This window comes from Manis javanica, chromosome 2, assembly GCF_040802235.1.
Source record: "Manis javanica isolate MJ-LG chromosome 2, MJ_LKY, whole genome shotgun sequence".
NCBI lineage: Eukaryota > Metazoa > Chordata > Mammalia > Pholidota > Manidae > Manis > Manis javanica.
This window is the reverse complement of record NC_133157.1, coordinates 175487692-175513824: the sequence shown is the minus strand read 5'-3', so window position 1 is coordinate 175513824 and position 26133 is coordinate 175487692. Positions and strand designations below refer to the sequence as shown.

General features: G+C 34.7%; 1 protein-coding gene across 1 annotated transcript; it reads left to right on the top strand.

Annotated features, from left to right (window-relative positions):
• Positions 1–3520: 3520 nt before the first annotated feature.
• CALB1 (calbindin 1) lies at positions 3521–26133 on the top strand. Its single transcript, XM_017656598.3, has 11 exons — positions 3521–3810; positions 4367–4443; positions 8199–8273; positions 16759–16842; positions 16953–17009; positions 20077–20154; positions 22666–22721; positions 22813–22852; positions 22981–23034; positions 23877–23948; positions 24284–26133. The coding sequence occupies exons 1-11, from the start codon at positions 3732–3734 to the stop codon at positions 24395–24397; spliced, it is 786 nt and encodes a 261-aa protein (XP_017512087.1). The 5' UTR covers positions 3521–3731; the 3' UTR covers positions 24398–26133.

The window sequence follows — 26133 nt, the reverse complement described above, 5'->3', positions numbered from 1 at the left end:
TATTCTTTTGAGGTTGTGACAGTATGGGATAATAGACCAATAGTCTCAATGAAAAACGTTGTCTGCGTGTGTGTGAGGGGGAGCTTGATAATATGGGTGAATGTAATAACCGCAATGTTGCTCATGTGAAACCTTTATAAAATTGTTTATCAATGATACCTTAATAAAAAAATCCTAACCAAATACTAGCAAACCTGATCCAGTAATATATAAAAAAGATCAAGCTACATACAAACCAATTAATGAAAGAAAAAATTGAAAAACAAAAAATGATGAAAACATACAAATAAAAAGTAAAAAGATCAAGTTGAAAAAAAAAGAAAAACACTGTGGAATTCTATTTCTGCTATTTAAAAGATAAGTATGTGTGTGTGTGTGTGTGTGTGTGTGTGTGTGTGTGTGTGTGTGTGTGATAAAATTCCACCTTAGAAAACCAAAAGGTACATTTAAAAATTAATAGTGAATGCAAATTAATGGAACAAAAATAGCCTATTTTTTTTACCTGTTAGATTAGCACAAAGTTTAAAAGGCAGCAACATTTATAGCTAATGAAGATGTCATCCTCAGACTTTGTCCATTTGAGTATGAGCTGTTATAAATTGGGGAAAATAATACAGAAATCTGTATTAAAATTTTAAATAAGAACTTTCTTTATGAACAATATTACTTTGTGGAACTCTGTCCAATTGTAACCAAGAAGACATGTATCTAAGATACATGGAGAAAAGTGTTTGTTGCAGTATAATTTGTTACAGTAAAAAAATAACAACTAACCTGAATGCTGTAATTATGGTTAATATACTTAAAAATTTTTTTGACTGGGACAAAAGTTTGAATTAGATATTGATGTTAATATTGGAATGATGTCCTTAAATTAATAATAAAAAGTTGGAGTGATATACAGAATATTGTCTTTTTTCTGTGAAACTAAATAACAACTAAAAAAACCCCACATGTGTGTATTTGTATGTTTGCATAAACATAAAGCTTATAATATTAGTTTCCTCAGGATAGCAGCAGGACTAAGAGGTAATTTTAAAAGGGGCTTTAGATCTCCAAAATATACATTAGTTCTCTTAAAAGCCACTGCACATAAACATAAAAAGAAGCAAAAAGAATGTGCTTGCTATAGGCACACAGCTCCAAGGAAGTCACCTATTCCTTTCCTACTCTTCCACCTACCAAATCATTTGCCTAAGGATTACTACATGGAAATTCTGAAGTCATCACGGCTTCAGAGAAGTGAAACAAAAAAGAGATGTTTTTTCATACCCATCTTTGCTTATTTTTTAAAGTCGTCATGAAGTTTTTTGGAACCTAAAATGAAACTTTAAAAAAAGTTGTGGTGGAACAGTTTAGGAATTTATACCACTGTGTGTGTATGTGTGGCGGGGGGGCTGTTGAGAAAGGAAATTCATTGTAATTACTTCAAGCTGGTTTGTTTAATTCATGTTCTTTTTTTTTTTTCTGGTCTTTTTCTTAGTTTCAGGACTGTGTCCAGTGTCTAGACATTGTGAGCCATTAGGCATAGGAAGGGTCAGAGTGCTCCTTCAAATCATTCTATAGTCAGTACTTTCTCACCCTCTTTTAAAGTTCATCCTCTAGCCTTTGCTTCCAATTCACATGCCGTACTTTTTCATACAAAAATCCTGCTGCTAATATATGCCAAACAGGACTTTTCTTAGAAATAGTTTTCCAGGAGTGTAAAAAGCTTGTGATAAGCTTGTACAAGCTATTTCACTCCCATTAACATTTCCCCTTATAACCAAAAGTGCCCACCGCAGAATAAAGATTTCTCTGTACTTGTTACTGAAGCAAAATTAGATAACTTAAGCTTCAATTCCCATGCATACAGAAAAATTATAAGGTCTATGCACACATAGTAGCTTGTCCATTCTTCCATTATATCCATGTACTGCAAGTGTGTGCATATGGTTGTATCCGCATAAGTCTGAACTTCAAGAAAGCAGGTACCATGCCTTTTATCTCATTATTTTCCAAATCTAACAGAATGTGTGACATAGTAAGTACTAATAAAGATTTTTGGATGCATAAAAATATAAATAACTCAACACTGACTGAATGCCTATTTAGTTCTAGAATACAGTTATTTACTCCTTGCATAAAATAAGAAAAACAGTATTGCTCTGTATAACAACTTCAGAGACTAAATGTGAGGATCAGATAAGGTAACTGAAGACTGAAGTAAAAGTAATTCGTATACTGCAAAGTATTATGGAAGAAAGAACTCCATTGAGAAGATTATTGAAATAGTCCAGTTTTGAAATGATGGTCTGTGGAAAAGATACACGTAAGAAGTTCCACAAATCTATTATGGAACTCATTGTCTCAGAAACATAAATTTGAGGGTTCTCATATTCAGTCGCACAAGATTAAAAAAATAGAGCTTGGTGAATTCATTTTGCCTCACTGTAAGCCTGTACTGGTTGTATTTAGATTTTCTCTTATTCCTTCATTTTGCTTTTGTACCATCGTAATCAGACACTTAAGATACATTTTCAGTGGAACTCAAGGTCTCAAAAGATTCACACCCAAATACTTTAGAAATATTTATGTAAATGATAAATAAACTAAGTATGTCATTTATTATATTAGAATCCATAATATGCATTCAGTTAGGTAGCTTTTTCAGCTCTGATGATAACTTCAAGCTCCTGAAAAATTCTTTCACAGGGATTGCTTGGCATACAAAGAAAGATACATATGTTAAGGCCATTGAATGGGGCCTTGACTGGGCCACTAGCTCACCTATGCATGAGCTTGGACTAGATGTTTGGCTACTCTTTGCTTTAGTTTACTCACTCTTTTTAAACCCATAGGACATAAACCATAGTTTATCTCTAAGATCACTTCCTTCTATAACATTTTAAGATTTTATCATTTAATTCTATCACTTTACAATCATAATTCTACTTCAAGCTGAAAAAAAAACCACACAATCTTGTTTTCTCATGCTGGCAAGCCTTATTCATATAAATCACCTAAGAAACATTTGTACGATGGCCCTCACAAACACAAAATAGAGTGGTTATTGATAACACTAATTAATTGATACAATTAATAAATTCATTGTATACAGTAATCAAATTAATCTAATACTTGTTAAGCTTTCACTTTAACAAATACTAAAATGTCTTGGAGAAATCATACAGACACACAAGATAAACATCATTTATGTCGTTGTACACTTCATCAGCTTTCCTCTCCCACCTGAAAATCAAAACCTATTTACATACGTTTTTTACTGTAATATTCAGGAATAAGATATTTTATAGACTAGGAGAATGTTGGAGGAAATGAGTCTGTTTTAAGCATCCAGTCTCTGAGCGAAGGATCTCCCACCACCTGCTGCTTCCTACACTCCAAAACTCCTGCTCCAACCGGCTTTCCTGGGAGGAGCAGAGAAAACTGGAAGGGAGGGGAAGGTTGGTGCGAGTAAGAGGCGGGAGTGAGGAATGGGAGGCAGAAGTAGGCGTGGCCCGGCCGGGGCCATCAGGATAAATACGGAGAACTGGGTGCGGGGTGTGGAGAGAGAACTCCGGAGGAACGCCTGAGCTGAGCAGCACCGAGGACAGCTCCCGACAGCGTCCGCGCCCTAGGCTGCCTCGCCGCCCAGAGTCTTTCAGCCAGACACACACACACTGAGGCTCTTGTTCACCCCACACACGTACTGACACATACTCACACTCAGAGACACACTCCGCTGTACAATGGCAGAATCCCACCTGCAGTCATCCCTGATCACAGCCTCACAGTTCTTCGAGATCTGGCTTCATTTCGACGCTGATGGTGATTATCTTCTCTCTTTTTTAACTGTTTGAAGACCCTTGTCCACGCCCTCTCCTCCCTTCCCCCCAACCCTGAGCCTCCTGATCCCACTATCCCTCGTTTCTTTTCTTTACTTCTTCCCTCATCTCCCTAATCTTCTCTCTCGCTGACTGCTTAACCATCAGCTTGAAAGTTTATGTTATTGTTTCTATGTTATCCCAAAACCTTAAACTTTTTTAGCTCCAAGAATGGTGAAAGTAGAAAGTGTGTATGGGTGGAGAGAGCGGAGGGGGGGTGGCGGGGGGAGTGTTAAGTGAGAAAGAAAGCATGGATTGGGGGATACTGTACCCCCAAGTTTCTATGGCTATGCTTAGCATCCCTACCATCCCCCTTTGTCCTTAGCGGGTCTAAAGTTATTACCCTGAGGCGAACGCTGCCATCGCCATAATCTTTGCAGGTTAATCAATGTGGGGGCTAGAGCCCCTCTAGTAACCAGAAAGATAGCCATCGTGGAAATAGAACTAAGAAGAAACTCAGAATGAGATGTCTGACACCCGGTGCCTCCTTCTCTTTGCAGGAAGTGGCTACCTGGAAGGAAAGGAACTGCAGAACTTGATTCAGGAGCTCCAGCAGGCGCGGAAGAAGGCTGGATTGGTAGGTTCAGGTTTGAAAAGAAGGAAAAAGACCTTCAGCCTTAAAATATAAATATTCTAGCGTTTTCATAAAGAGTCGGGGGTCAAGTGATTTCTGGGAAATGTAAACACTTATTGACTGAGAAAGAGGAGAAAGAGTGCTTTTCCAAATTGTGTAGGGAAAAAGAGGAGAGAGAAAGAGAGGGAGGGAAAGTTTCCCTAAAGGGAAAAACCTTACAATCTGAAATTGGAGCATTTAAAATATAGATTCTTTACTTGCATTTGCTTTAATAGTGTTTAAAAGCAAAGTGTGGGTGCTTGAGATCTTTTAGCAGATCCCACCTCTAAGAATGAGCTCGATTAGGTCATTCTTAACTTCTCTAACTGTTGAGAAGCGGAGGGGTAGAAATACATTTCTGCCCCTTGGTGGTCAGGAAACAGATCTGCAGATTATGAATCCCCGTCCATTGCCAATTATTAGTGTTATGATGTTGATGGGAATGGAGAGGGGGAAAAATGTTCTGTTTTGACCTTCACTGGGGGAAAGTTGTACAACTTGCAACATAATAATGACACGAATCTAACAAGAAAGTTGCTCATTCTGTTGAGAGAAACCCAAAAGGTAGAGAGATGTTAAAAGGAAAACAATATTAAAAATTTCATGTGTCAAAAAACAAAGTTATACTCTCATGGGAAGCAATTAATGTTGTTTTGAAAATAAGCTATATTTGTGATTTAAATCATTGGTTAATTAAACAAATGGCAATTTTACTAATTATGAATGACTTCCTTTGGGCATAAATTAACCTGTTAAGAAAAGATGTCACCAGCATAAAAATAAAATAACCAGATTTAAAACATCTGTGAGATTATTGTAGAGAGGAAGAGGTTAGGAATTGTATTCACTTATTGAGGTTTATGTAGGACTGTGTTTTAGAAGAAGGCAGTGTTGGATTTGGGCTAATTAGATGTTAATGATCTTTGGCTTTTTAAACTACTGTTAGAGATTTTACATTACAGATGATATATAGATGACTTTAGAGGAGGAAAATATTGTGTGATCCTTTAGCAGAATTTTTATATATATTTTTTACTAATAGAGTTACTTTTTATTCTATAAATCAAAAGTTGTGTGATACACAACTGTGTACAACATATTCAAAAGAATCCTAGAGGACTTTAAAATGCATTACAGAACTACCAGTGGGTAAAATCATTGATCAAATAGATTTAAAACCTCATAACGCTTTGGGGATTGTTTTACTGAGATTTAATATTATGTAAATCTGAAAGTACAATAGAATGGGATCAAATAGAATATGTCTCCTCACTCTTTCCCCACCCTTCCCCCACCTTGTGTATTACCATGTATCTATGTAGCTTTGATTAATAGAACAAAACAATTATTTTCCTCATTTAAAAATATATTTAAAATATCTGGTTGAAAATTTTACTTGCCATAAAATTTCAAATTAAAACCATGTAAGATGCTTCTAGCTGCTAAATGATTATGTTTTAATTTTCCCAGAAGTCATTTTAATATTGAGATTATTTTCCTCTTAGAAATTCAAATATTTAGAAACTCTCTATATTTTTTCTGATTTTTATTTTCTTCTTCCCATTTAATATTTGTACTTTTTTGTAAACAATGGCTTCACATTAGAGTTTTAAAGATTTTAGAGCTTTTTTTCCCACTGCCTAGGCTCTAATTTTAGAATATTGGAAACTCTAATTATTAGATTATAATCCAATTAATACCAAACTTGAACATAGGTACAGAATTATATCAAGTTGTTTAATACCAAGGCTGCCACATATTTTTCTGGATTATGTATATAGGCTTTGGATAGATAAAATCTAAATCAAGATCTGGACTGAGAGGTTCATGTACTAGACACACATTTCACTATACTACTAGCCTCATTGAAGTAAACCTACTTTTATATATTTCTCCTTTTTTTTAGACATAAAGATTGATCTTATAAACCAAGTTCCTTTGCATTTGTGGTCATAGGATAACAGATTTCACTGTATTAATGGAAAGATTGTTTGATTTGTTATATTAATAATGTGGAATTTCAAAACTTTCACTAATACTAGCTATAAGTGAATATAACATTAATGAAATACAATAACTCAGTATGTTTTCAGAACTGCCCTTTTAAACTGACAATGATATTTAGCCTTTAAATTTGAATTCATTTTTATAATTTACTTTGTTGTAGTTATTATTATCATTATTTTTCACACTGTTTAAAATTCAGGTTTTGACATAATCATCACCCAAAAAGCTCACAAATTAAATGTCAGTTCTGCTAGTTAAATTAGTGGTATTACATGATTTTAAGATTTAAAAACAAATGCTTTATTTTTGTTTACTTTAATGTATGTGCAAAAAAATATAACAACTTATAATCCCACTATAGCCATGGGATAGACTCTTTCATTTTCTTATAACTGTTGCTGTAACAAAACTTACTAAATGCAAATTGCAATTAATTCATAGCAGAAGAGTTTTAAAGACTACACTACAATCAAATTGTTTAATTACTATTTACCTCAGTTCTACTAAAGATATTTAATTTGGTTCAAAAAGGATTTTGTAACAACTAGTAATAGTAATGTGTTCAGCCTCAATATAACCCTTAAATTATATTAACCTATCTATGCCTAGCGCAAACTTGTGTGATAGATAATACCACTGTCTTGGTAGCTATCATAAAAACTGAGACCTTAATTTACTTTTGCAAGGACATAGAATAGGATGTTAATAAAGGCTGACCTATTTACAACAGGCTTCAGTTAATGCAACAAGGCTATTTAATGGGCTAGACTGGAGACCCAAGGGTATAAATTCAACTACCTGAATACTAGTTCTATATTTAGATCACTAGTTTACAGCTCACAGCTCTCTGATCTGTCAATATGTGAAGAGATTATATAAGCAACAGAATAGATTGGAAAAATAGGTCAAATGAGATGAAAGTATTCATTTTGTCACTGTAAAACATGTTTTATTATGCCAAAATATATGGCAGAGAAAACATTATCTCAGAAAAAATGGAAACAAGGACACACTAGAAAACTGCTCCCTAAATTACTCTTGGATGCAAGGATGTTAAACACATATAACCTAAACTAGGTCATCAATGTTGTCTGTCCCTAAGTACAAACTGGGTCAAGTAATTTTTTTATCTGACACATACTTTTCTGATATTTAATCTTTTAACTTAATGAATGCTACTCCCATGCTGGAAACATTCTTTGCTGACAAAGTGAGTCACTCTTCAACATTCAAATTTTTTGCTTGTCCAAACCAAATACATATTCTCACTTTTAATAGAAGAACATATAGAATAAGGAAAACTTTATAGGACAATTAGTGTGGCAACATAAAGGAATCTCTCATGAAGCAAGCAATGTTTAAAGTACATAACAGTCATCATTATATTTGAAATGACTAAAAGTTATGAACTGAAGAATCCTGACTACATTTTCAAATGGTGACATATTCTCAAAACTAATAATAGAAGATAAATCATAAGGATTGAGGCAAAAATGATACACATAACTACAACTATTTCATTTCAAACCAGTAAATACAGTGATTCAGGTATGTCTTTAATTTTCATAACAGTTCATCAGTATGCATAACCCTAAATGGTTCCAATTCTGGCTTTTCTTTGCAATAAGTCATTAACACCATCACAAACATAATTGGGTTTGTTTTTTATGTTGTTTTTTCCAAACTTCTTACCTGCTTTTATGTAATTTTAGGAGTTATCACCTGAGATGAAAACTTTTGTGGATCACTATGGGCAGAGAGACGATGGGAAAATAGGAATCGTAGAGGTAATGAGAATTTCTGCATTTTTCTGATACAGCTTTAATAAATAAGCTTCATTTTGTAGTTGTATCTAACTCAAATATGATTTGGCAAAACCAATTTAGAGCTGCTTATTTTACCTAAGTAACATGTTATCTTCTGTTCAAAAACATAAAAGAAAAAACTTCAGAAATAAAAGAGACCTAAGTATCTGCCTAACTCAGAACCTAAATTTAATACATTATGAAACTGAGACCTGGAGAAGTGAAATGATTTGCCTTTGGTCTTGCAGCTGTTTGCTGGCACAGAGGCAGGTAGAGACCCAGTCTCCAACTTGCGGGTGAATACTCATGCCATTACATTACCCAGCCTCACTTGGATAAAATCTCAACCAAGTACATTGTTTGTTGGTATTTCTTATCATTTAACAGTGTAGACTTTTCTGTTAAGATATAAAATGAAATATTTGCAATCTCTATGATGATGTCACAACAAAAACTGCATCCTGGTTCCTAAAACTCTATTTTAGATTGGTGGTTGGCCTTAGTAAAAAACACAGCAACTTAATTAAAGTGGGTGAATATTTTACAATGTGTTATAGGGGAGGAATTATTTTGAGTCTCTGAAAGTTAGAACTGTGGGTGTCAAATGTTATCTTTTGATAAGATAAACTTTTTTATTATTTTCCTATTGAAAACAACCTTTTTTTATTACTTTCCTATTGAGGACAACTTTTTCTTTTTTTTTGTTCATGAGTTAAGGAAGCAAAAATCTGATTATGCATCAATTCTTTGACATTCTTCAGTTTGTGAAAGAACTGTTGCTTCCCTTGCTTCTACCTTTCCTAACTCTTGTGTCTCAGGTTTCTTTATCTCTGCAACCTACTAGAAAAATTGAATGAACAGCTTTGTCCAGAAAAATTAATAAGGTCATATTTTAAAATATGCCAAATCACAAGCATAATTATATGTCATGCTCGGAGTGTATTAGATTGTGATGTATTCTGGCTGTCAACAGCATTTAGTCATAATTTACCTTTGACTCAGAGAACTAACCTGGTTTTAAAATAATTAATATTTAGGACACCTATGATGTCAATGTGAAATACACTTATTTTTAAGCAGCTACTACAAATAGAGTTAAGGAAGGAACATACCATTACTATCTTTGTAATTAAAACATTTCCCTGGAGAATACACTCTCCCCTTTGCCTATGTGTGATGTTTACTATATAAATAGATAAATTAACAGTAATAGGACTTACAGATTGACATAGAAGCTAACTAATCATGATATGAAATCATCAAGGATGAAAAAATAACTTTTAAATGAACATAAATGAGATGAGATACATCTAGTCAACACTAGTTGGAAAATCTGAAATTATAAATGTGGCTATTTCAGAGTTTGGCTAGCTTTATAATTCTAGTAAAGGGAAGCTTGTAATGTGTATTTAATATGTTTCACCTTGAAGGATTCCAGTGCTCTCAGTTATTTATTTCACTAAATTTCTTCAGCAATACTGTGTTGAATAGCAGTATAAAAAGCATAGATACATTCCACATGGATTTTACATTTGTAAAAGGACAAGATGGATGAATCTGTTTTGTATCTCGGCTTTACTATGTATGATATAGTCTAATCATTTATGAATTATAATTTTAAGTCATATTTGAATGAGAAGCTAGGGGTCACTAGCAGATGCATTGTCCTGGAGGTTTGGTAATAGAAATTTCTCCAGCAGTTTGAGATAAGAAACTATTATAAGAAAGAAAAGTTTTCTCTGTGAGGAAAGATACGTAACAGAGGAGGATGAAGAAGTTAATGAGGGCTGAAATGAAGAATTAAGGAACTTTTAAAGCAATAACAATAAAAACAATTTACACTAGTACAACATTACACAATTTGGGAAGTGTTTTCAAATATGTTCTCTCATTTGATCCTCAGAACAACAAAATAAAATAAGCCTAAATATAAAATGAAGATCTATTTTTATAGTTGGGGATCCTGAGGCTTCAACAGAACTTTCTTAAAGTCAAAGAAAAAATAAGAAATGAATAGTAGAATAGCCAAAACCCAGCCATTTCCATCTTAACAGTAATAGGACTTACAGAACTGCTCTTTTTTAATAATAAATAATCTGTACATGTTCTGCATTAAAAGAAAATATTTTCAAGTCTCAGTTGGTTTATTACTTATGGCAAGTAATAAAATAGGCACCTTACTGTATGGTTAGCCTGGTTGAACAGGATGTACAAAGTATAGAGATCTGACCAAAGCACTTGAAATATGATTTGGGCATAACTTTCAGATCAGCTGAAGCAAAAAGAGTTTAAAGAGAGAGAAGTAAGACTCAGAAGAATTTATTAGAAAGCTTAAGTATTGCAGGACATGGAATTTTTTGCTAGATGGGACCTTTGGGAAAAAAATAGCCAAATTTCCTTATTTTAAAGATGAAGAAACTGAAGCCCTGAAAGACTGAATGATGTGTCCAAGATCCTGCTAGCAAGGAATGACAAAATCTACCTACAGGCCTAGATCTGACTCTGTTCTCAGAATTCTTGTCATTATGTGGAGTTATCAATCAAGGCCCAAGAGGAAGGGGTGGAATGGTAATTAGTTGTAGAAAAGGGATTTAGAGACTGGGAGGAGAGGGAAGAGAAACTGCTGCAGCAGTCAAATCAAATGCCTGTTGATTCTCTCTTGGGCAGTTGCCTACAAGTGAAGAGAGAAAGATGAGGTTCTGAAAATCATTGGAAAAAAGCAATTGAAAGTTACAGATGACAAGTAGAAAATGGGGAATGGGGAGTGGGAAATACCTGAATTTATAATGTGCCCTCTAGTGTCATCAGGAAGTTGCATTAAATGAAGTTCAACCTTTCTTATCCAACTTGACATCGTATCACTTGCTAAGAAATCCTACACAATATGGGGAAAAAATACACAAATCCAAGCCAGCTATGAAGGAATGGAAAATCCCATGTTTTCCAAAATTTATAATAATCTACCTATTCACTTCAAGCATACAACTGTAGTATTCAGAGAGAAAAGAAGTTGGCTTTGCTGTGTTTTGCCCTTAATAGGTATACTCATGGGCTCATAAAAATCTAATCAAAGTACAAGTACCAAATGATTTCACTCATATGTGGAGTATAAGAACAAAGAAAAAACTGAAGGAACAAAACAGCAGCAGAATCACAGAACTCAAGAATGGACTAACAGTTACCAAAGGGAAAGGAACTGGGGAGGATGGGTGGGAAGGGAGGGATAAGGGGGTGGGGAGGAAAGGGGCCATTAAGATTAGTATGTGTAATGTTGGGGAGGGCACGGGGAGGGCTGTGCAACACAGAGAAGACAAGTAGTGACTCTACAGCATCTTACTCTGCTGATGGACAGTGACTGTAATGGGGTTTGTGGGGGGAATTTGGTGAAGGGGGAAGCCTAGCAAACATAATGTTCCTCATATAATTGTAGATTAATGATGTCAAAAAAAATCTAGTCAAAGTAAATCAAATGATATTCATGTGATAATCTGTTTTCTCCATGGAAATGAGCCAACATGATCTGGTTCTAATTGAAATATGCTGTTCAAAAGATCAGAAAGTATAATGGTTAATTCTCAAAGTTCTGTCCTGATAAAGTTGACTGACATTTTCCAACATGCTTTTGCTACTTAGAAACATGTAAAGAAGAAAGGCTTTCTTCTGAACTTCTTAATTTCATGTCTTTAAATTATTTTAAAATTCACACAAATACAATTCAGTAACAAAGAGATTATTAATATGAAACAGGAGCATTGAAATTCTGAGATAATTCAACAAATAACATGACAGTCAAGAAATGTTCTAAATTTATTCAGACTAAATTCTATTGCAGAGAAGGCCAATTAAAATAATTAAAGAGGAAGACTGAGTGATTTAGCAGATATTAGATATTTCTTCTCCAGTGCTCACAGTAAGTATAGATATTTCCCTTAGCTGGATGTCAAATCTAAGCTTTTCACCTGGTCCTTTGGTCAATGTGTAGGAACCTACCATCCTCTCCAGTTTTGTGTCTACTTGTCCAGGTCAGTGCATCCGCTGAAAAAATAGATCTAAAAGCTATTTTAATCCTAAAAGTATAACTAGCCTCCCCAGGAAGCAGGCGCTTCTCTAGACTTTCCCTCTTTTCTCCCATGGCAGGATTTAAGCATGTGAGTTTAGCTACAGTGAATGTAATTTTTCATGGAAGACTACTTTTCCACCTTAGAATTTGGGGAAATGACATGAAATCTGATAAAAAAAAAAAACATCCCTCCAGATAGATATTTTTAAAAGGATTTATTTGCAACACTTTTTCAAGTGAAGATTTTAATGGAATGTTATAAACAGACAAGGGCCTCAAAATAAAAAAGACCAGACTGATTCAAATCTGGATCAAACTATAAGCTGTCTGATAGCAGCCCACTTATCCTCTCTAAGCCTATTTTCTTGGCTGTGAACAAGGATGGTAGGTGAATATTGATGTCACATGTAATAATACATGTCAAATGAATATATTAACCCTGGCACACTATAAAAACTCAAAAATGTAAATGCTATTATTATTAAAAATAAAAATAACTCATTGAAAATCTAAACCACTCCTCTAAATGCCAAGCCTTTTTCCCACTTCCTATATAACATGTCAAATTCAAATTATTAATCTCATCTAGCCTTAAATTTATATAAGATTATTTGCCTCCTAAATTTCCTGGACTCACTTCTCATTGACTAGGAAAAACATTTCTCTGGTTCTCAAATGAAATATGTGAATGCTTTGTTAATCTGTACTGAAGAAGATTAACAGAAACCATGATTTTCTTTAAAAGTTAAGCATTATGCCTCATGTGTGCTTTGATGTATCTTAGCTAAGTCATTTACACACATTATGTGTACCCTCATACCTCATAACTTATCACTGTATCTAGCTCCTGCTTTGAAGAAGTTTCTTTATAGTGGTGACTATGAATTCCCAGCATCCAGCACAGTGCCTAGTAGTGGCTTTGAACCACAGTCACATGAGCCACTGCAAGGAACTTCAACCTGCCCTAAAACATAAGGCAAGGGTTTCAGCCTGGGAGTAGTGACAGGGGTTGAGTTCCCTGGGAGGCAGATCTGAGTTGAGGATTAGTAATGAAGAAGTTTATTAGAAGTGCTCTTGGAATCAATAACCAATACTCATCGAAAGGAAGTGAAAAGAACAGGACAGGACAGAGGGAGTCCAGTAGGTTTTGACACAGTCTCAATAGAGGCTTCAACTGGGATGACGCTGCAGAGATGTCCCAAGATTTGCACAAGAGGGCTGGACCTCTGTATCTCCATATGGGTCTATCATAGGACAAAGCCTCCTTGGGGATGCAGCTTTCTTCAACCCAGGTAACTCCCAAAGGGTACTGACAGCTGAGGCCACAGTAATACTCCCAGAACCTGAAGGGAGCTCAAGGTGGGATATCATAATACCCACTCTAACTCCTATCCACAGCTCAGTAATAAGCTATTTGCATCACCTCCAAAGGAAATATATTCCTTCTTATCTATAGTCTGTGTTGACCCTAGACAAGTAATTTCTTGCCTTCATTCATTGGCTCCGTAAAATGTTTACTGAAATTTTTGCAGGTTTTTGGCAAATAGACAGTAAATAAGACACAGACCGTATCATCAGGATGTATGTAGATTGGCAGAAGAAACAAGCCAACAGAAAGAAATGTGTGCTTCCCCTAATCTCAGTGGCAGACAACCAGTTCTCATAAATTAAGTTCTCAGGTATTCTCCTTGTGGCCACATCTAATTCCCTTGGTGTTCTTCACCCTCTTCTCCAACTCACAGCAAAGTTTTGAGAGTTCATAAAAAAGCAGGCAGGCAGCCCAAGGACCAAGAAACCACCAATGACCTAGGAACAGCCAGTATTGGATACTACTCTGCACAGCCGTGACTTAGCTAATCGGAGAATAAAGCAGCTCTACTTAACACCTTCTATAAAAGACTTCTGGTAGTTTGTAGACATGGCCTTAGACACTATAGCTAGAGAGTTCTTGCTTCCAGCTCTGAAATTTGAATGTTGATTCACACACAATACATTGACGGAAGGATCAACAGATGACACAGGACCACAACGTTGTGAAATGAAACACACTTTAAAAAGGATGATTTCTTTATGTTCATATAGCCACATCCTATCCACACATGGTATTCTTATTTTTAAGTGGCTGGTTTGTCTTACTATAATCTTTTACATGTTTAACTCATTTCTAATGTCTGTAAAATAGGATGATGCTGTATTCAGTTTAATATTAACATTTCAATGAAATTAAAAGATTGAATATGTTGCACATAGGTATAATCTGTGTTTTTAAAATAATTAGACCAAGTAGGACCAAAGTGGCATGGCAAAGAAGTGTACATGTACATTTGACATGAAGAGCAATTTTACTATCTCTATATTTGACACTCTGAAGACATCTGAACATTATGTGAGTTATATGAACTATAATTTTTGAAACAAAGATGGCTAAAATTTCCCTAATTTTACATTTGGTCATTGCTAACTAGCTTGTTCTTTCATTTTTTCTATTTTCATGTTATTTGGTGGATTTTGATAAGTATAATTTTTTTAAGAAAACTGATTCCTCTTTTGTTCAAAACAACACACAATTATTTCAAGCAATATAGAAAGTAGCAATGAAGATAGGATAAAAAATATTATAAATCCTCTTAAGGTGGTCATGTTAATGAATAAAAGTAATCAGCCAATCTGCATTTATGTCAGGCACATAACATGCTGAGCACCACATTGGGCATTCAGGGTATGCAGGCAAAGAATAGTTTCTGCACTCCTGAAATAGATGATCCATGGACAGAGTCACTCAAAACTTACAAAGTGGTATCTGGCAGGTTATACACTAAATGAAGAAAGGAAAAGTTGGAATTGGCTGTTTCCTGTTTCCTAAATGAATGCCTATGTTAATGCAAACCACACTAGTGACCTTTGTGTCAAAATAAACATGAAAATATTTTCTGGCTGAGTCATACTAAAAATCCTAATAAGATGCTTGGCCCTGTCCCTTGGCCCACACCCACGTGTAGTGCCTATAAATTGAATGGTTTTAATTTGTGGTACTTTTTAAGACAAAATTTTTAAATGTTTTAACAATTTTTAAGATTATTTCAAAGATCTGAAAACAAGATAAAGGAATATTATACAGGCATAAAGAACCAGAGATTACTGGCATATAAGGTAGAATGATACATTTATATTAAATTTTAAATTTTTAAAAGGACCTAAAAGGATAAAAAAAATTTTTTAAAAGAGTCTTTCCTATAATTTGGTAGAACTTATGGAACTTATACTGACTTTAAAGTTGATCTAGACCACAGGTTCTTGGGCTAAAATCCAGAGATGAGGGTCTATGCCTGTACAGCAAGGGATTCATCAACTTGGAAATTACATGAAATATGTGTTGGTTCATTCTTTAATGGTAATAATATAGTGATTTTACAGATTCTCAAGGTCATCTTGAACCCAATACGTTTAAGAGACATTGGTTTCTGTTTCAGTTCCTTATTTTAGCGATGAGGGTACTAAGTTCCAGAAATGGCTGAGGGAGTTGCTGGGAACCACAGCTAATTAGCAGCTGATCCAGGAATAGAACCCAAGCCTGCAGTGGGGCCATCAATCCAGCTCCCTCCCTCCCTGCACACAATAGATAGACTACATTCATCTTAAAATGGGATCTGGAGCCCTTTTTTACTCCAATAAAAAAAGGTATTTAAGTTCTGAAATGAGATCTAAGGAGAAAAGTCATAGGGTCATGAATGGAGATCATAAAATAAGCCCAAGCCCCGGATTCAAACAGCAGATGTCCTTTTGGCAGAAACCTATCATTTGAGAACTGATTTTCCCTATTACTGTTCAATTTTTACTGTTCATTGTGAATTGTCTTTTCTACTCTCCTTCCCCTGCCTTACAGTCAATGTCTTCAGTTTACCTCCCCTTGCATGTCTTAGTTCACTTTCTCTCACACTCTGGGACACAATTTTTTTCCTTCCTTCCTTTCACCTACATTCATATTTCTCAGTTTCTTTCCTTCTATGTGTGTCCCCACGTGTACTGTTCTCTGCACGCTGAGAGGAGGAAGACTGCTGGACAGAACGTCTGAAGAGTTCCAGCCAAGGGGATGAATCTGTTTATACGTACAGCAGATGGAAGTGGTCAAACCAGTCCTGTCTGAGCTTCCTGTGTTCGCCTGCTGCAGCCATCTCTCTGACAGAAATCAGTGCCTCAAGGGCACCCAAGCTTTGGGAAACACAATGTCTTTGTGCAGGAGCAAGTGTCAGAAAAGCAAAGTTCATTCTAATGGCTTTCTTCTCCTAGCTTTCTAGGCAGTAAAACTCCTTGTAATAAATATGCTCCAGAACAAAAGCAAAACCTATGCAGGAGGTAATGCCAGAGACATGCTTTCTAGCTCCTTACGACTTTTTAAATCTTTTCCAGTTGGCTCATGTACTACCCACAGAAGAGAACTTCCTGCTGCTCTTCCGATGCCAGCAACTAAAGTCCTGTGAGGAATTCATGAAGGTATGAGAAAGTTCTGTCACTAGGTGACATCTATAGAAAGCTACTTAAAGTAGGAAAACTGTTGGCTTTTTTTTAATGTGTTTGTTTTCCTTATTTAAAATTACTTACAGACATGGAGAAAATATGATACTGATCACAGTGGCTTTATAGAAACTGAGGAGCTTAAGGTAAGCAAATAAAAACTTGGGCTAAGTTTTTTATTTTCAAATACAATCAGGAACTTTTTAGCTTTTTAAAAAACCTCCCACAATAGAAACTAATGTTGAGCAGTGGCACATTTTCACCCACTCTTCCACATCATCAACGAAGAACCAGATCAAAAAAGGGACTTCAAGTACTCCTTGAAATTCTGTTCAGCGATGCAAGAAATTACCATTTTCTGTGGTATGTGCAAATTGTTGTATAAGATGGATAGATAGATATAATGATATACTAAGCCAGAAAAGCCACTCCTTTTCATGGAAATTTGACATTTTATTTTATAAATTAAACAACTATATCATAGATTTTTCTTTCAAGAGAAGATAAAGGAACAATTGTTATACACCTACTATATGCCAGGTACTTTACTCACACAATATCTTCTTTCACCTTCATGTGAGTTGTGTGAGATTAGTATTACCCCAGTGAGGAAAAAGATTAAGAGAAGCTAAGTGATAAATTAAAAGCCACACAGAAAGAAGACATGAGGCTGCAATGTTTAAATTCAAACTCATCGGCCTCCAAGGCCCCTTAGACATTCCATACAGCCTCCTGCCCCTCTCAACAACAGTAAACACAACAAAGTCCTAATGTATAATCAAACTCCTGAAAGAGTGCAACTTTGAAAATGGATTTATCAATTCGTATCTCACAGATGTCCAGAGGAGCTGGTAGAGATGAGGAGGACAAAAAGGGAAAAGATCTGAAATCAAATTTCACCGCTTGACAAATATTCTCTCTGATTTTTTTCAATCCTTTAAATGGGGCTGATAGTACCGTCCTCTCAGATTTATTGTGAAGCTCAACTAGGATGTTGTGCATAAAGAATTTTGTGAAATACAAGGCATAATAAATTATATTAATCTCGAACTTAGTAATTTACTAGCCTTTCAGAAAAATGGAAGCATTGCTTTCTCACTTCCTTAAATTGACCCCAAGATTTCTCAGTCCAGAAGATCCTATTTTCTCCTTCAGCATATGAAGTGACTAAAAGGGAAGCAAAAATTGTTGTTTGCTGAGCACCTACTATGTGGCAGGCATAGTATTAGGTGTTTTAGGTGTTTGAAATGTATTTTAACACTTAATCCTCACAAAAAACTTGCAAGGGGGTATTATCATTCCCATTATACAGAGAAACTGAAGTTCAGAGAGATTAATTTTTCAAAGTTACACAGCTGCATAGGAAAACAACCAAGATCAAGACCTAGAATATCTGATAATGCTAATAATGTTGGGCTTTTTTCCCCACAACATCACATGCTTTCAACTTCAGTCATCAAGAGCTGCCTCTTCTGCTGCCATGTGGGGGAAATAAAAATGTCAAACACGATTTCCTAGTCATGGTTTAACATGCCACACATAAAATTTTAGGGATGAAACTGGGACATTTGCACCACTGCAAAGTTGTTAAGACATAGTCAGCTAAAGTCTCTTGGAAATATAAACATTTTAAATGTGAAATCACTGAAAACAATATATTTTACAAACTTGCAGTTCAGCAAACTAGATCCCATGAGGTGAAAGTCAGCGATTGTGTTTTTATTCTACTGGACCAAAAATATTCTTTAAAAAATCATTTCAACTTCATAATGAAAACTTCAGCTCATTTCCAATACTGACATTTTTGTTCTAAATTTTATTCTCAGAAAGAGATTCTAAATAGAAGTCCTCCTCTCTGGGGAATTTTGAAGATAAGTTGGCATTCTTTTTTAATGGATCTTTCAAGGAAGCTAATTTTAAGATCCATAATAGAGTAAAACATCACTTGTTCTTAGACATGACTTTGAATCTCAGTGTCCCAAGGTTTCTCTCAGGCTATTTTTGTGACCACCATGTGAGTCTCTGATGAGGTTTTTTAACCCAATTAATCTCTGACAAAAGTCTCATAAGGCTCAAAAATAAATTCATCCCTAAATAACTCTGAAATTTCCATGTTTCACTTTGAATTTGAAGTCAAATGTTTGAAGTGAAAGAAAATGTATCAAACCAAGAAAAAGGTCTCCTTCCTCAAAAAGAATGAAGTTAAATCATCCCAGCAGAACTGGTATATTTTGGAGGAAGATAAACCACAGCAGAACCAAAGAAACGCCAGCCCTCAGTAATGTCCAAGCACAGCATCTGCTGAGTTTTCCATAATTGTGTTAATTCATTTTCTGAGAAAATAAAGGAGTTGCAAATGAACAGCACTAGACAAAATGAAAGATGATAATATGCTTTAGTACTTACACTGTCATTTATACAGCAAGCTTTTGTAAAGCTTTTATTTGATTTATTTCTCTGTTAAAAAATTATACTCCTAAACTCCAACTGTCAAATTAATAATCATCTTTTTTCATCCTTCCCACATTAATTTCTATTTTAATATGATTGATATATCCTTCAAAGATTAGATAACATCATCTGTGGCCGACTGTTTGAGTTGGAACAGTCAGCTGAAGCATTCTAACCAAGGTGCTTAGGACCGCATCAAACCTAAAAGCCAACCAACCACCCCATTTGTGAACCAAGCTTCATACCAGCTATAAACCTCTGTGGAAATATAGCTTTTGAGTGCAAGAAATACACCTTAAATTAGAAGTTGTTCTCCATCTGGCTTGCTGATAATTTTTCACTCATGAAGGTATAAAAGGGACTGCTATGTTTCTTGCAAGGGAGGCATATGAGTATCTGTGAAGTTTTTATGTACAAAGGCATCCACTGGGCTGGCTGGTTTTAAAAGCTTTTACTCTTGATTCCTACACAGTGCACAATCCAGATGCTCCTTTAATTGAAATCATAAAATCACAGTGTAGCACAGACTATGACAGATCAGGTCTCAATAAAAGGCAGATGTTGTACCTGTCAAAGGCAGCATCTTAGCTAGAATGCCGAGAGGACCACATGGCTCAGCACCCATTAAAAGTCCTCTCTCCTCACCCAGTTCTAGCCTCAAAAGGAGACCGCATTCCTTAAGTGTTTCATTTCAAGGCAGGCTGATGGGAGCCCACTGTACGTTGCTGATGAAATTCATACGAGTGCTCTTTGTCTTAACAGAACTTTCTAAAGGACCTGCTGGAAAAAGCAAACAAGACTGTTGATGATACAAAACTAGCTGAGTATACAGACCTAATGGTAAGACTGAATTTGAAAAGACTGTAGCCAGAGCCCATGAAATATTACTGTGTTCTTGCTTATTCCCAAGGCTACACAGGGTAAAATAAATAAACCGTGGTGTGGGCGTCACATACATATAGCTTTTGTTTCACTTGAAAATGAAATACTTAAGGATACTTATACGTTGTAAGGCTGAGTGCTGCAGGCAGTGGATTTAAGCTCTGTAGATGAGCATTTCCTTTCTTGTAGAGCAAGGTAATTTTCATTTATCAAAAGATCACTTTGTTTCTCTTACAAAGACAAAATTCTATCACTAAAAATTGTGTAACATATATATGTAAGTTACATTGTAGATATATATATTTTATCACTAAAAACTCATTTATTACAGAGGTTCTGAATCAGGAAATTCTGAGGTTATGACTCAGGAAATCATACATTATTTTAGATTTAAAGAGGACTTCTAGCTATTTTATTCATTGAACAACAAAATATGGTTATTTCCTCCTTCTTTGTTTTGATTCTTATTATTTTGGAATATCGTCTTGGTGCTTTGGGTGAGGAAATCCAAATATACCCTGAGTCTGATGCTACATTAAATAGTTTAACCAAGATATATTGTATAATATTGATAATAGAACCAATAAAAGTGCTTTACACATAAGTACTTAATGTTTTAGGAATGAACAAACTTACGAAGTTCTGATTGAATCCAGTGTCTGTGAAGTTAATTAATTTCAAGAGGGTAAAGTTTTATCATTTTGAGTCCTTATAACATTAGGACTATGAAGAAAAAGGCTCTTGCTAAACTGATTAAAGCATGGGACACTATTTGGGCAACACTTTTTTAATTGTTTAATTTTTGAAATTCAGGGAAAGTTTTAAGTTATCCAGTTTCAATACATATTTTTATACATGCTTTAAATACTATAGGTACTAAAATTCTTACCTCGTGGATTTAAATAAATTATCCATAAAAGTGTGTTATAAAATTGTTGTATTAGATTGACAAAGGAGTTAGACTTTTTAGTTACTCTGAGAAATAATATTATGAAGAGTTTGATTGTACTGATGTAAATGAGATTTTTCAGCCTGTCATTTTGCTTTTATGGGGGAAAACAAAAACACTAGAATTTCATTATTACTTTATTCATTACACAGTGATATTACAAAGTGGAAGTAATCTTTAATTTCAAAACAAGGCAAAAAGCTTTCATTGCAAGAAAGTGTCCTCTTTAATTCCTCACTGTATTTCCAATTACCATAGCACGAGCATACAAATGTGTCACAGTGGGGAGACCTAAGCTCTACATAACATTTGGGAAACAGACAATAACCTACATTTAGCAATCTTCTGTTTTGTGCCAATCTTAAGGGATGTCTATTTAAAGTAAAGACTCCTTTTCAGGTAGAAATCTAAAGCAGCCTTTTTAAAACGACTCAGATGGGAGTTTTCCCCCTGTTGGACTGGCCTGGCATATCTGATTAAATGTCATGAACCAGTTCAAATCTGAGAAGCAAATTAATCAAGAACTAATTAAAATTTAAAGATATATGTGGGGAAATATTTCCCTGTAGGCACTAAATTGTGTGATCAGGTGTCCAGTATCTTGGTAGACTGTGTGACAATATTAGAACTATGGTCAATGGATTATGAAATATGTCAGTATCAGACCCTGAAAAAAATCTGCCTCCTACAAAGGATTTTTAGAACATCTCAAACCATAGAATACCCTTCCTTTTTTTCCCTAAAGAGATTTCCCTAAACTTATATCAACTATGACCCTGATCAGATTCCTTTTTCAAAAATAAAAATAAAGTCATTTTCTCACATATTTTACATATTTTATACATATACAGAAAGTATACATATTTTATATATTTTAATATAGTTCATATATAGTCCTTCTATATGATATGGTATAGCAATAGTTGCTACTTTCTAAAAACATGGATGCTTTCTGAATACAGGTATGAGTTTATATCTGGGTGTTCCTTGGTTTATGATGTGTATGTAAGTGCAGTGTAGGGAGGTAGGGTGCTTAATTTAGTTTCTAGTATCCAAAGGAAGATGAAAAAATTAAAAATTACCGAAGTTCTTTTCTCTAGGGATTATTCATACCACCTGCCTATTGCTTCTGCTTATATTCCTTTATGCTCTAAAAGAGGGAAACAAATTAAATGTTTATTTTCACACCATTCTTTGGAGAGTTTCAAGACATGCTATATACCGCCAGACATGATTGCCCCGACATGTGCCCCCAACACATGTATACACATATTTACTATTCTAGAAGCCTAAGTAAGATCACTATTACTCAGTTTGACTATTCTGTATTGTTCTGGTAGACCTGGGCAATTGACACGTTATAAATTTGAAAATTTGCACTGAAAGTTTAATGCAAGTTTCTAGAATTTTGCTATCTATATAAGTAATTGTTAACTCAAACTGCTTTATCTTTAATTTTCTTCTCCTCCATTCAGTAAATCATTCTTTAATGACTACAATAATGACATTCTGTTTTTCAGCTGAAATTATTTGACTCAAATAATGATGGGAAGCTGGAATTAACTGAGATGGCACGGTGAGTTTAGGAGCTGTGCAAATACTAGTATAAAAAGCCGATCCTTTTTAAAAAAATCTGCTCTATTCATATAATGTTTTTCTCTTAAAAGGTTACTACCAGTGCAGGAGAATTTTCTTCTTAAATTTCAGGTATTTCTCTTTTTCTCTACCACAAATTATATTTTCCTTGAAACATTAGAATATGGCAGATTTGCCAAGGGAAAACAATGAAACAGAGAAATAGCATTTTAACCTTTGCTCTCTTCTCTACCATCTAGGGAGTCAAAATGTGTGGGAAAGAGTTCAATAAAGCTTTTGAGTTATATGATCAGGTAAAAGTCTATTCTTATCTAAAACTTGACTCTTTAGAAGAATTTGGAAAATGCTCACTTAGAGAAAAAACCCTCAAGTGTGTTTAATATAAACCCCAAGGTTCATATTAAAAGAAACATGACGTATTAAAATTACTCAGCCAATTCATTCTTGTCATAGGAAATGTATTATGGTGTGTCCCAAATTAGACACATCTTGATTCAAATTCCATGCTACAATTTAATACTGTGAGGCTTTGAACAAGATACCAAACTCCTCTGAACCTCAACTTCCTCATTTGTAAATAAGAAATAATAATACCCGCTTTGCAAGGTGGAATTGGGATTAAGCTAGATGAAAGTATCCCGCAGAATCCCCACACGTAGTAGACTGTAAGTTTGTGTATGCAAGGAAAGGTTATTTCTGATGTCACCAGTTAATGTCCTTTATTTCTTCTGATTTTCTACTCCTGGACCAAATCAGTATTCTGTAGGCTCTAATATACCTCTGCCACCACCTGGTGTATTATCAGGCCAGTCTCATAGCTTCCCCAGGCTTCAGTGTCTTTGCTCATATGAACCTATTTGTGACTACTTATTTACTTCAACAGAAGGTGCTATTGTTAACATAAAATGAAATATTAAAAATGAAAGTACTTTGAAAAGTTCAAAATATTTGTTGAATTTGTATCTATTTTGGAACTTCGGCGCAGTTAGAAATTTTGAGGGTCTGACATGAGAGGTTAGACTATCTGCCAAGTATGCAATAGAGAGATCTTCTGAAGATTTCAATTATTTCTGTTTTACATTTCCCATTTTTGTGGATGGAGTTGGTTATATACTGTTTATTTCTCCTCCCTCAGGATGGCAATGGATATATAGATGAAAATGAACTAGATGCTCTACTGAAGGATCTGTGTGAGAAGAATAAACAGGTAACTCAGTTACTGTGCCACTTATTTCTCAAGCAGACTTTTCAGATTCATCCAGAAGTAACCACACATCCATTTTTGGAAATCTACTTAAAAAATTTATAGAGAAGCAGAAGTAGATTTCAATTCTTAACCTCATTTGGTACTGGCCTAAATCAGTGTAACTGTGATAGATTTTTAAAACAACCTGGTGATTAATCCCATTTGTATAAGAATTTAATCCAGCTCTTTTCTTAATGGATTGATGTAATAAACACTTCTCATCTCACATTTCATCACTGGACAGTGGTTAACTTCCATATTTAACTAGATTATAATGCCATCTATGTTCTATACAGGATCTGGATATTAATAATATTCCAATATACAAGAAAAGCATAATGGCTTTATCAGATGGAGGAAAGCTGTACCGAACAGACCTTGCTCTTATTCTCTGTGCTGAAGACAACTAGAGTTGGTGACCATGACCACTTACTAGCGATACATTTTATCTAAAAAATAACTGTGCACTATAAGGGAGTAGGCTGTATTTTCTTTTATATCTGTAAATTTAACTGCATATAGATAATTATCCAGGATGTGTGGCACATTCTTTTCAGCTTGTTTCTATACCGTTTGTAATGTACAGTTTTTGTAACTACATGACTGAAAAGGAGAATGTCTATGCTTACGCCAGTCAATACACCCAATTAAAAAAAAACAAAAAAACCTATCTTGCTTTCATAAATATAGTTGGACAAGATTTCCCTAAAAATTCCACTAGGATAAATCTCCAAAATTCTAGTCTCTGATGTGTAAATGCATATTTGTCACTGGATAGGAGAATTATACATAACAAACAAAACATTCTTATTTCAGACAATCATAGGTCTGTCCTACAAAAGAGCTGTAAGTTGTATCTCCAATTATTAGGAGGAATATGCTTTTGCATCTAAAATACTACCAAAATATCAGTCAATAGTTAATCTATGAGGTTAACACTCTCAATAGACAAGATTTAGTTCATTAATCAACAACATACCTACTGCTTGATCCAAACCAAGCTATAAGGTTCAAGCTGATTTGATGACAAGGAAAGGCAGCACCAGATGAAATGTAAGTCTATCTGATTCTATTATCTGTATTCCCAACAAGTCTACTGTCAGAGAGTGTGACCTTAACCAATTTTCTAAGCTGTTGTCACGTTTTGCAGGTTATAATTATTTAGTAAACTGCTGTTTTTATGTCATATTCTGTGTAATCTCTGATAAATTATATATGTCGAGTATCCTGGTGTCTAGTTTGCATACTTCATTCTATGCAGAATTGTTCATAGGATTTTCATTCTATGTAGAACTGTTCATCCATCAAGGGTATCTGCTGCCTCTGAAAATATTTTTTTCTAGCTATAACAACTCTATTTTTTACTACATAATTGAATTTTAATGTAAAAGTCATAGCACCCTGATTGTTGAATGTTCTATCACCAATAATTTTGTGTATTCTGTGAATTCTGTATTTCATATTGAGATCGGCATTCAATATAGTTCTATTTCTATCTGCAAATAGTTCAAAAAAGTTAAAAATAACATCCGAAGAGAAATGCTAATGGAATCATTTATCTTATTTAGCAAGGGAGATTCTATAACATTCTTTTGACCCACATCCAAATCACAATTTCATATATTTGTAGCTAGAATATCTTATACTGGTTATAGTTAACATGTAATGGTTGGTGATTTCTGATTCTCTGATTGTGAAGCATGGAGCTCTGAGAGATACATCTGTGTGAAATTTATAAAGTTGCCACCAAAGAGCTAAATGGTTCTGGTTCAGTTTGAATACCCCCATTCTATAAATGCAGCACTGGATTTCTCAATTCATAGATAACAACGAAGAACGCAAGACATCTCTTTCCCCCAACAATGAAAAGAGAGATCTGCCAAAAAAATAGAATTTATCAAATAATGTAAGTGAGTTGGTAGATTGGTTTTGCTTCTAGTGTGTAATGGAAGCACTGACCTTAAGCTGAATTTAACTACTAAGAATAAATAAAGAGAAAAATAACTCTAATCTCTTGTATTTTTGTTTCTGCCTCAAAAAGTCAATTGACATGTAACCTGTGATCGGTCCAGGTGGAAATGTAGGATGTTCAAATTATTATGGTGTAAGAAACCTAAATAAATGTAAATCTTCCTGACTCAGTGAA

Excerpts from the sequence above, each read along its gene's own strand:
- CALB1 (XM_017656598.3), top strand. The coding sequence starts at position 3,732 with ATGGCAGAATCCCACCTGCAGTCATCCCTGATCACAGCCTCACAGTTC. Across the intron at positions 4,444-8,198 it reads CGCGGAAGAAGGCTGGATTG|GAGTTATCACCTGAGATGAA; the intron begins GTAGGTTCAGGT and ends ATGTAATTTTAG. Across the intron at positions 8,274-16,758 it reads GGAAAATAGGAATCGTAGAG|TTGGCTCATGTACTACCCAC; the intron begins GTAATGAGAATT and ends AATCTTTTCCAG.